The sequence below is a fragment of the Eubalaena glacialis genome, chromosome 7, assembly GCF_028564815.1.
Source record: "Eubalaena glacialis isolate mEubGla1 chromosome 7, mEubGla1.1.hap2.+ XY, whole genome shotgun sequence".
Lineage (NCBI taxonomy): Eukaryota > Metazoa > Chordata > Mammalia > Artiodactyla > Balaenidae > Eubalaena > Eubalaena glacialis.
In genome coordinates this window covers 74,323,874-74,335,952 of record NC_083722.1, presented here as the reverse complement: position 1 = coordinate 74,335,952, position 12,079 = coordinate 74,323,874, and the positions used below count along the sequence as shown (strand labels likewise).

The 12,079-nt window shown below is 42.0% G+C and overlaps 1 protein-coding gene and 1 pseudogene across 4 annotated transcripts in view; both read left to right on the top strand.

The window, feature by feature from the left end:
• The window catches only part of IP6K1 (inositol hexakisphosphate kinase 1), a 76,005-nt gene that overhangs the window by 51,263 nt on the left and 12,663 nt on the right, over positions 1-12,079 (top strand). For 3 of the 4 annotated variants that reach the window (XM_061196824.1, XM_061196825.1, XM_061196823.1), the window contains one exon: positions 990-1,340. The exons of the other annotated variant lie outside the window; for it this stretch is intronic. In XM_061196824.1, coding sequence (XP_061052807.1) covers positions 1,118-1,340 — 223 coding nt within the window. In that variant the 5' untranslated portion in view covers positions 990-1,117. The remainder of the gene's footprint in view (positions 1-989; positions 1,341-12,079) is intronic. 4 annotated transcript variants of the gene reach the window in all.
• Positions 5,117-6,109, top strand: LOC133095438 (aminoacyl tRNA synthase complex-interacting multifunctional protein 2-like; annotated as a pseudogene).

The following is a 12,079-nucleotide window of genomic DNA, read 5'->3' as shown; positions in this document are numbered from 1 at the left end:
GGAAGCTCTGTGGTGCTAGACATGGTCATAAATTGATGGCCATAGATTTAAAGTAGAAGAAATATGAAGCCTGAATTCCTTTCAGAAAAACAAAACATTTTAAAAAATATTTATTTATTTATTTTGGCTGCACCAGGTCTTAGTTGTGGCACGTGGGATCTTCGTTGCGGCATGTTTTTTCGTTGTGGCGTGCAGGATCTTTTAGTTGTGGCATGAGGGCTCTTAGTTGCGGCATGCAGGCATCTTAGTTGCGGCACGTGGTCTTCTTAGTTGCGGCATGTGAACTCTTAGTTGCGGCATGTGAACTCTTAGTTGCGGCATGCATGTGGGATCTAGTTTCCCCACCAGGGATCAAACCCAGGCCCCCTGCATTGGGAGCATGGAGTCTTACCCACTGGACCACCAGGGAAGTCCCAAAACAAAACCTTTTTATGCTTCTACAACTCAGGAAGGAATGGCTTTTCCTGTCTGGTCCTTGGCACCTTCAGCAGAAAAGTTGGGAATCTAGAATGACCTGATTTCTCAGGCAAAAACCCTTCCTTTGAGTCAGGGAGAGACCCTTACCAGTACTGAGTATTGTGAGAAATCCGAACAGAATGAAGTGGTGTTGCTTTCTGTTTTTTTCTTGAGCTCTTAACTGAATGTGAAGTAAACAGGGATAGTTGCCTTCCTGATGGCTACAACATACTGTAGCTCTAAAATCAAATCCTTTAGAGAACTTAGAAGGGATCTGAGAACTAGGAAAGGAAGAGAATATGGGCTTCTGTGCATAAAAAGACTGATGGAGGAGACCAAAATTACATCATTCAACAGAAATTGACTCAGTTACCTCTCATGCATCAGGCAGTGTTGTACATACTGGGGAACACATAGCAGGGAACAAGACAGAATCCCTGTTGTTCCTCAGGAGTGGATATTCTGTGAACTCCAGGGAAACTGTAACTTGCCTGGTGTTTTGATTCCCTCTTTTCCTCTCTTCCCTCTGTTAGGAGAGAAGAATAAGCTGAACAGACTCTGACCGTTGGTTTTCAGCTCGCCAGGACCTTCTACCTAGCTCTCCTTTCGTGGCTCATGTGCTGCATCCTCTGCTCTCAGTGTGCAACTGGCCCCCAACGCAATGTGTGTTTGTCAAACCATGGAAGTGGGGCAGTATGGCAAGAACGCAAGTCGGGCCGGAGACCGGGGAGTCCTCCTGGAGCCCTTCATCCACCAGGTGGGCGGACACAGCAGCATGATGCGCTACGACGACCACACTGTGTGCAAGCCCCTCATCTCCCGGGAGCAGCGCTTCTACGAGTCCCTCCCTCCCGAAATGAAGGAGTTCACCCCTGAGTACAAAGGTCAGTCACTGGCCAGTTTGGAGACGGCAGCAGCTTATAGGCCCTCAGCTCAGTTTTCCTTGTTCTGATGGCCATGTGGTGTGATTGTAGGTCTCTGTTGTCTCAAAGCAGCAGAGTCACTTTGTTAAGCAAAATTTGAAGCTGAAAGCATCAGCAAGGTCTTTAGATCTTGAAAATTGAATTCATTGATAGGTAAACCTGAGAAGAATTCACAGCATTAAGTCCCATTGGTGAAGAGCATGCTGTTGTCAAGGAGGTTTCCCTGTTTGCTGGAATGGTCTAGGAGAAAAGGGGCAGCACTTATCTGGTCCCAGAGGAGGAAGAATTGGATGCTTTCCAGGCTAAGGCGATGAGACAGCTGGCGAGGAGGCTCTGTGGAGCTTGTGTATGTATGTGCTGGGGGATGAATTGATGGTAAGAAATCTACAGAAGGACTGGGGCCTGGAGGGTCCTAACTTTTAAAGGAAAAATAATCTGTTTTAAAACGTAAATTAACTTTATAGACTAGAACCCCGTGGATATATACCAGAATTTAAGGTACTTGATTTTCAAATCTGATTTTTGTCACTATGTTTATATATTTTTATGATTGCCTCTCATGTGTAAGTTATGTTTTTTGTTCTGTTTTTTGTTTTGTTTTGGCTGTGCCACCTGGCTTGCAGGATCTTAGTTCCCTGACCGGGAATTGAACCCGGGCCACTGAAGTAAAAGCACCTAGTTCTAACCACTGGACTGCCAGGGAATTCCCTGTGTTCTGTTTTTTGTTTTTGTTTTTTTTTAAATTTATTTATTTAATTTATTTACTTTTGGTTGCATTGGGTCTTTGTTGCTGTGCGCGGGCTTTCTCTAGTTGCGGCGAGCAGGGGCTACTCTTCGTTGCGGTGCGTGGGCTTCTCATTGCAGTGGCTTTTCTTGTTGCGGAGCACGGGCTCTAGGTGCATGGGCTTCAGTAGTTGTGGCATGCGGGCTTCAGTAGTTGTGGCTCACGGGCTATAGAGCACAGGCTCAGTAGTTGTGGTGCACAGGCTTAGTTGCTCCGTGGCATGTGGGATCTTCCGGGACCAGGGCTCGAACCTGTGTCCCCCGCATTGGCCAGGCGGATTCTTAACCATTGTGCCACCAGGGAAGCCCCTGTGTTCTGTTTTTCAACTTTTCCAAAGCAGTATGAATTCAGTCATGTTTGTACCATCCTTTACTTGGGGGATCCTCGATTTAGAAAAACCAATCCATATTGGTATTGACTTTTGTTTCCTTAAATCTTTAATTGTGAAATATACATAACATAAACATTTAAAAATTTTTATTTATTTAAAATAAATTTATTTATTTATTTATTTACTTTTGGCTGTGTTGGGTCTTCGTTTCTGTGTGAGAGCTTTCTCTAGTTGCGGCAAGCGGGGGCCACTCTTCATCGTGGTGCGCGGGCCTCTCACTATTGCAGCCTCTCATGTTGCGGAGCACAGGCTCCAGACGCGCAGGCTCAGTAGTTGTGGCTCACGGGCCCAGTTGCTCCGCGGCATGTGGGATCTTCCCAGACCAGGGCTCGAACCCGTGTCCCCTGCATTGGCAGGCAGATTCTCAGCCACTGGCTGCGTTGGGTCTTCGTTGCTCTGTGCGGGTTTTCTCTAGTTGGGTGAGCAGGGGCTACTCTTTGTTGCCTTGCGCAGGCTTCTCATTGCGGTGGCTTCTCTTGTTGCGGAGCACGGGCTTAGTTGCTCCGCAGCATGTGGAATCGTCCCGGACCAGGGCTCAAACCCGTGTCCCCTGCATTGGCAGGTGGATTCTTAACCACTGCGCCACCAGGGAAGTCCACATAACGTAAAATTTAACCTTTTTTTTTTTTAAGGTGGTTGCACCTTGTCTTTTTTTTTTAATTGAAGTATAACTGATTTACGATGTTCGTTCATTTCTGCTGTACAGCAAAATTTACCGTTATATAATTTAGTATAATTTAGTGGCATTAAATACATTCACAGTGCTGTATACCATTACCATTATCTATTTCCAGAACTTTTACATCATCTCAAACAAAATCTCTATACCCATTAAATAACTCCCCATTTCCCTCTCACCTGAACCCCTGGTATCCCCTAATCTACTTTCTGTCTCTACAGATTTGCCTATTGTAGAGATTTCATACAAGTGGAATCATGTAACGTTTCTCCTTTTGGGTCTGGCTTATTTCACTTAGCATAATGTTTTCAGGGTTCATCCACCTTGTAGCATGTGTCAGAACTTCATTTGTTTTTATGGCTGAATACTATTCCAGTGTCAATATATGCCACATTTTGTTTATCCGTTCATCTGTTGATGGACACTTGGGTTGTTTCCACCTTTTGGCTATTGTGAATAATGCTTCTGTGAGTATTTATCTGAGTCTCTATTTCCAATTCTTTTGAGTATATAGGAGTGGAATTGCTGAATCATATGGTAATTCTGTGTTTAACTTTTTTGAGGAACTGTCAAACTGTTTTCCATAGTGGCTGTACCATTTGACATTCTTACCAACAGTGTTCCTATTTCTCCACATCCTTACAAACCCTTATTTTCCATTAAAAAAAAAAAAATACTATAGCCACCCTAGTAGGTGTGAAGTGGTGTCTCATTGTTTTGTTTTGATATGCATTTTCTTAATGATTAATGAATGATGTTGATGTGCCATTGGCCACTTGTGTATCTTCTCTGGAGAAATGTCTATTCAAGTCCTTTGTGCAGTTTTGAATTGTATGGTTTGTTATTATTTTCAAAACAGAATGAGAATAATATTGAATTTGGAGGAATAAATATTCTAAGGCTGCAAAACGAGAGAGAAGCCAGAATCAAACACACTGCTGTCCCTAAGTGGCTAAGAAACAACAGTTATAAATGCTTTATAAATGTGGCTTTAGCCGCCTACTCATCCACGCTCAACACATCCATGGCCAAATCTTCTGCTATAAATATGCCAAAACCAGAAAGAGAACTGCAACCCCTGTTAGCTCATGGAGTCCTTCTGATGCTCAGGGGAAAAAAAAAAAAAACCCTTAAAATGGAGTTGAGCCCCTGGCTCCAAAGAAATGTTTTCTAAATCACAACCACCAGAATTGGGACAAGTTAGAATTTCAAGGTGCCACCCAGGGAAGGATTGTCAGTCATAGATTGGTTCAGTTTTTCCCCCAACCTGCTCTCAGACTGGGGAACAGAAGTCTTTAAAAGCCATAGCAAATCCTTAGTATCTACCTGATTTTTTTTTTTGCTCAGGCTGCATTTTCACTAGGGAAGAATAAATACACTTTCTCAAAAATACAATTAAATTAAAATTGATCGCTTCTTTTTAAGTCAAATGAAGTCCAGTTTATTCAGAGAAAATGGAAGATATGATGGGTCCAATTCATGTATTTCAAAGACTGATACCTTAGGGTTTTTACCTTTTTTTTTTGTTTTTGGCTGCACCATGTGGCATGTGGGATCTTGGTTCCCTGACCAGGGATCAAACCCGTGCCACCTGCAGTGGAAGCACGGAGTCTTAACCACAAGACCGCCAGGGAAGTCATTTACTTTTTATTTTGAAATAAATTTAAAATTACAGAAAAGTTGCAAAAATAATAAGAGTTCCTCTAATGGTCCCATGATGCCGATGTACCAAGTAAAGCCCTGTAATTGTGTGGCTCACCTCTCTGTGTAGATGCACGTACTGGCTCCCCAGTGTGCATGGCAGGACCATCAGCCCCGTGCTAGATGCAGGAAGAGTCTTCAACCTATTGAGTTCCGCCAAGATACTTTATTTTTTCCACCAAGATGATATTCTAAAGTATCTGTATGAATTGAAAGCTGCAGTCGATGGTCTCTCCAAGATGATTCAGATGCCAGATGTGGATTTGGATATTACCAACATAATCCAAGCTGATGAACCCACTGCTTTAGCTACCAATGCATTGGGCTTAAATTCAGTGTTTGGAAGAGACTACAGGGCACTGAAAGACATCTTGATCAACACAAACCCAGCCTCCCCTCCCTTCCCCTCCCTTCCCCTCCCTTCCCCTCCCTTCCCCTCCCTTCCCCTCCCTTCCCCTCCCTTCCCCTCCCTTCCCCTCCCTTCCCCTCCCTTCCCCTCCCTTCTCCTCCCTTCCCCTCCCTTCCCCTCCCTTCCCCTCCCTTCTCCTCCCTTCTTCCCCTCCCTTCCCCTCCCTTCCCCTCCCTTCCCCTCCCTTCCCCTCCCTTCCCCTCCCTTCCCCTCCCTTCCCCTCCCTTCCCCTCCCTTCCCCTCCCTTCCCCTCCCTTCCCCTCTCCCTGCTTGTGTTGCACTGGCTGCTCTATGACCACTAGAGTCCTCTCTACTGTTCACACACATTCAGCAGTCAAGAGCACGCCAGAAAACCTTCCTAAGTGCTGGGTTTTACTCTTAATTTGGAAGAATGTGCTAAAGACTCAGATGAAGTTCAGTATCCAAATGATGTATCCCATTGAAGGAGAAGGGAACATGCACATTTTTTGTTTTCTGTTTGGCCAGAAGCATAATGCTGTAAGTTTAACCCTTATAGATAGCTGGGTAGATAGAGCTATTTTTCAGCCAGAAGAGGGAAGCCACTGTGTTCTGCTCCATGAATTCAGCTTTTGGGAAGAGCTCCTGGCTTCTTGGGAATGAACTCACTGTGGCAGAAATTGTGCTGTGGTCTGTTCTCCAGCAGACAGGAGGCTGCAGTGTGATGGTGCCAACCAACGTGCAGAAGTGGATGAGGGCCCGTGAAAACCTGGCCCTTTTTAACACTGCCCTTAAGTTCCTTAAGTGAATTTCAGTACCTGATTTTAAAGGGTTTAGATTTTAAGTATGATGCTGTTTCATGCCGATTGTTAGTAAAGGGACTTATACTAAAATCAGAGTCTTTACTTAGGCTGGTTGTCTAGTATCAATAAACAAAAGCATCATTAAAAAATACATAACCATAGTATAATTTATAATTACCAAAGCCAGGAAAGGAACATTGGTATAATACTATTAACTAATCCGTACATTTTATTCAAATTTTGGCTGTTTTTCCACTTATAAATTTATTTATTTATTTTTGGCTGCATTGGGTCTTCGTTGCTGCGCGCGGGCTTTCTCTAGTTGTGGCGAGTGGGGGCTACTCTTCGTTGCGGTGCACGGGCTTCTCATTGCAGTGGCTTCTCTTGTTGTGGAGCATGGGCTCTAGGTGCGCAGGCTTCAGTAGTGTGGCACGCGGACTCAGTAGTTGTGGTTCGTGGGCTCTAGAGTACAGGCTCAGTAGTTGTAGCGCACGGGCTTAGTTGCTCTGCGGCATGTGGGATCTTCCCAGATCAGGGCTTGAACCCGTGTCCCCTGCATTGGCAGGCGGATTCTTAACCACTGCGCCACCAGGGAAGCCCCCCCCCCTTTTTAAAAAATATTTATTTATTTATTTACGTTTGGCTGCATTGGGTCTTAGTTGCAGCATGCGGGATCTTTGTTGCGGCAGGCGGGCTTCTCTCTAGTTGTGGCGCGCGGGCTCCAGAGCACGTGGGCTCTATAGTCACGGCATGTGGGCTCTCTAGTTGTAGAGAGTTGGGCTCAGTAGTTGTGGCATGTGTACTTAGTTGCCCTGCGGCATGTGGGATCTTAGTTCCCCAACCAGGGATCAAACCCGCGTCCCCTGCATTGGAAGGCGGATACTTAACCACTGGACCACCAGGGAAGTCCTGACCTCGACACTTTTGAAGAGTACTAGTAGTTATTTTGTAGACTGTCCCTAAATTTGGATTTGTCTTATCTTTCCTCAGGATTAGATTGAGGTTGTATATTGGGTTGGCCAGAAAGTTCATACGGGTTTTTGTAAGATGTCACAGAAAAACCCGAACGAACTTTCTGGCCAACCTAATATTTTGGGGCGATAGAAATGATCCTCTGTCCTCTTCAGTTCATCATGTCACAAGGTACATACCTTGTTACTGGTGATTTAACTTTTTTTTTTTTTTTAATTTATTTATTTTTGGCTGTGTTGGGTCTTCGTTGCTGTGTGCGGGCTTTCTCTAGTTGCAGTGAGCGGGGGCTACTCTCTGTGGCGATACATGGGCGTCTCATTGCGGTGGCTTCTCTTGTTGCAGAGCACGGGCTCTAGGCACACAGGCTTCAGTAGTTGTGGCACACGGGCTCAGTAGTTGTGGCTCATGGGCTCTAGAGCGCAGGCTCAGTAGTTGAGGCGCATGGGCTTAGTTGCTCCACGGCATGTGGGATCTTCCCGGACCAGGGCTCGAACCCGTGTCCCCTGCATTGGCAGGCAGGTTCTTAACCACTGCGCCAGCAGGGAAGCCCCCCCATCATTTTTGACTATTGCTTTACTTTCAGTTACCGCAAGATGTTCCAGGCTCATCTTGTATTTTTCCTGTCCAGATTCAGGAGCCAAATACTTCTGCAACAAGCTCTTCTTCCTTTTAGGAATGGTATTTAGAAAAAACAAGATCTTGGTGCTAGATGTTCTGATTGCCACTGGAATATCTTTGCCTTTAGCCCCTTTCAACACACAGGTTTAGAAAATACATGTATTAATACTAACCCACAATTACACATATATTTTTTTATTGCCAGAAGTACAGGTATTTTTAAAACTCAGCTAAGGAAAAATGCCAGTAATATTCTATATTTTGGCAATAGGTTTGAAGAGGGATTTTCATTTATTTAGTATGACCAGCGGTAGTTATCAAGTGTTACTTCTTTTTTTTTCAATATTTTATTTTATTTCATTTCATTTCATTTCATTCCATTCCATTCCATTCCATTCCATTTCATTTCATTTCAATTTGTTGGGTCTTCGTTGCTACGTACGGGCCTTCTCTAGTTGCGGCCAGCAGGGGCTACTCTTCGTTGCAGTGCACGGGTTTCTCATTGTGGTGGCCTCTCTTGTTGCGGAGCATGAGCTCTAGGCACGCGGGCTTCAGTAGTTGTGGCACATGGGCTCTGTAGTTGTGGCTCGCGGACTCTAGAGCTCAGGCTCAGCAGCTGTGGTGCACGGGCTTAGTTGCTCTGTGGCATGTGGGACCTTCCCGGACCAGGGATCAAACCCATGTCCCCTGCATTGGACTCCTAACCACTGCGCCACCAGGGAAATTCCAAGTGTTACTTCTTAATAGTACTAAATATGAGGTTCTAGGCTTCTGTATAGTTATTCAAAACTTTGCCTCATTCATTTTTCAGTTACCAGTACTTACTGAGCATCTACTAGATGCCAGGCCCTGTGCTCATTAGTGTAAAAGACAAAAAAGGCCCATACCTTTATGGAGCTTACATTGCTACTGTGAGAAACAAAGAATAAACAAATTATAGACAAAACAATTATAGATCGTGATAAGTACTTTGAATAAAATAAGTCAGGTTCTGTAATTGAAAATAATAAAGCTTCCAAAACAGAGCACTTGATATAGAATGATCAGGGAAGGAGTGTCTGGGGAGACTTAAAGGACTGAAGGATGAGGAGCAGCTGTGGGCAAAGGACAATGGAAAGAACATTCCAAGCTTCCACTCATAAACAAAAGCCCTGAGGTAAAAAACAACAGGGCTTCCCTGGTGGTGCAGTGGTTGAGAATCTGCCTGCCAATGCAGGGGACACGGGTTCGAGCCCTGGTCTGGGAAGATCCCACATGCCGCGGAGCAACTAGGCCCGTGAGCCACAACCACTGAGCCTGCGCGTCTGGAGCCTGTGCTCCGCAACAAGAGAGGCCGCGACAGTGAGAGGCCTGCGCACCGCGATGAAGAGTGGCCCCCGCTTGCCGCAACTGGAGAAAGCCCTCGCACAGAAACGAAGACCCAACACAGCCAAAAATAAATAAATAAATAAATTTATAAGAAAAACAACAACAACTAGTTCTAAGAACTAGTCTACCTCTTTTTGCCAATAAGAGTTAAGAAACAAAAGCAATTATACTCCAATAAAGATGTTAAAAAAAAAAAGTTAAGAAACAACCCTATTCATAAATGGTCAAAGGAGTTGAATAAACATTTCTCCAGAATAGATACACAAATGGCCAATAAGCACATGAAAAGATAATCAACATCATTAGTCATTAGGGAAATGCAAATCTAAACCACAATAGAGACTACTCACAACCAGTGGATGGCTAAATAGCAAAAAGAAAGAAAACTAACACAACATTGTAAAGCAACTATATTCCAATAAAAATTAATTTGAATAAATAAATAAAAATACATTAAAAGAAAGAAAGAAAAGAAAGGAAGGAAGGAAGACAGGAGGAAAGGAAGGAAGAAAGAAAGAGTGGCAAAGATATGGAGAAATAGGAACATTGCTGGTAAGAATGTCAAATGGTACAGCCACTATGGAAAAACAGTTTGACAGTTCCTCAAAAAGTTAAACACAGAATTACCATATGATTCAGCAATTCCATTCCTAGGTATATACTCAAAAGAATTGGAAATAGAGACTCAAACAGATACTTGTAATACTCACAGAAGCATTGTTTACAATAGCCAAAAGGTGGAAACAACCCAAGTGTTTGATTGGGTTGAACAGACGAACGGATAAACAAAATGTGGCATATATTTACACTGGAAGAGTATTCAGCCATAAAAACAAATGAAGTTCTGACACATGCTACAAGGTGGATGAACCTTGAAAGCATTATGCTAAGTGAAATAAGCCAGACCCCAAAGGACAGACATTACATGATTCCACTTGTACGAAATATCTACAGTAGGCAAATTTGTAGAGACAGAAAGTAGATTAGAGGGTACCAGGGGTTCAGGTGAGAGGGAAATGGGGAGTTATTTAATGGGTATAGAGATTTTGTTTGAGGTGATATAAAAGTTCTGGAAATAGATAACGAAAGTGGTTATACAACATTGTGAATGTACGTAATGCCACTGAATTTTACATTTAAAAATGGTTAAAGTGACAAATTTATGTTATATATGTTTTTACCACAATTTTAAAAAGTAAAAAAAAGTATATTAAAGAACCCCCGAAAACCTCTACCCAAATGTAATTCTCTGTGTTTAAGCCAATCTTACAAATGCCAAGAAAATTAGGGCTTATATCAAATAAAGTAAAGGACCATTGATTTTCATTTTCCTACCTGAATTCTTTCTAGGTGTGAGTAATGAGGTAAAAAAAAAAAAAAAAAAAAATCAGGATCAAAAAAATACATATTTTTTAAACTAGTGGTAGGTTGCATGGCTCATTTAATTACCAGATCTTACCCACTCTTGGAAGGATCTTCTTCCTGTTCTACACATAGCATAACCATTTCTCCCTTGATCAGGTATGATGCTCTGTGTCAAGGTACTCAATGGTATGTGCCTGCAGAGAATTAAAGGTTTCCATTATAGCTTTAGATGGCCCTGCAAGACAAAAAGAAATTTTAGGGGAGAGAATGATGCATTTGAGTATATAAAATTAAAAAGTTTTATCAAAATACACTTTTAAAGAAAATTAAGAGCTATTTACATCACGTAAAACTGACTGAGGATTTGTTTCTAGAATGTGTGTGTGTGTATGCAATTCAAAATCAATAGGAAAAAAGACAATTCAGTAGGAAAATGAGCAAAAATAAAGAAAATCAGTGAAAACTAAAGACCAAAGGCTAGAATAAATCTCTAGCCAGACTGATTAGGAAAAAGAAAAGACATAAATTTCCAATATCAGAAATGACCGATGTGGGACTTCCCTGGTGGTCCAGTGGTGAAGACTTCACCTTCCAATGCAGGGGATGTGGGTTCGATCCCTGGTTGGGGACCTAAGATCCCACATGCTTCACCGCCAAAAAAACCAAAATATAGAAGCAATATTGTAACAAATTCAATAAAGACTTTAAAAATGGTCCACATCAAAAAAGAAATCTTAAAAAAAAAAAGACATGTGTCATCACTACAGTTTCTACCGATATTTAAAAAAATAAAAATATTATGAACAACTTTATGCCAGTAAATTCTACAACTTAGATGAAATAGACAATTTCTTGCAAGACACAAACTATGAAAACTCACTCAAGAAGAAATGAATAATCTGAATAGCTCTATGTAGTAAACAAATTGAAATTGGTTTTTAAAGCATTCTAGCAAAGAAAACTCCAGGCCCACACAACTTCACTGGTGAAGTCTACCAAATATTTAAGAAATACTACACAAACTCTTCCAAAAAGTTGAAGCAGGACTACATCTCTACTCGTTCTATAAGGCTATTACAAGAAAATTAATGTCCTAGACGAAGCTAAATTTAAAAAATTTGAACAAGATTTTAGCAAATTGAATCCAAGAATATATTTAAAAGGACAATATGTCGTGACCAAGTAGGGTTTACCATAGGAGTAATGCAGGGTAGGTTTAACATTCAAAAGTTAATGTAATGGACCATATTTATAAACTAAAAAAAGAAAAATCATATGATTATCTCAGTAGATGCAGAAAAAGTACTTGACAGTATCCAACATACATTCTTTTTTTAAATTTATTTTACTGAAGTATAGTTTATTTACAATGCTATGTTAATTTCTGCTGTACAGCAAAGTGATTCAGTTATACATATATGTACATTCTTTTTCATATTCTTTTCCATTATGATTTATCACAGGATATTGAATATAGTTCCCTGTGCTATACAGTAGGACCTTGTTATGTAATCATTCTGTATATAATAGTTTGCATCTGCTAATCCCAAACTCCCAACCCATCCCTGCCCCCCCACCCCCACAAGTCTGTTCTCTATGTGTGTGAGTCTGTTTCTGTTTCGTATTGTAGAAAAGTTCTTGTCATATTTTAG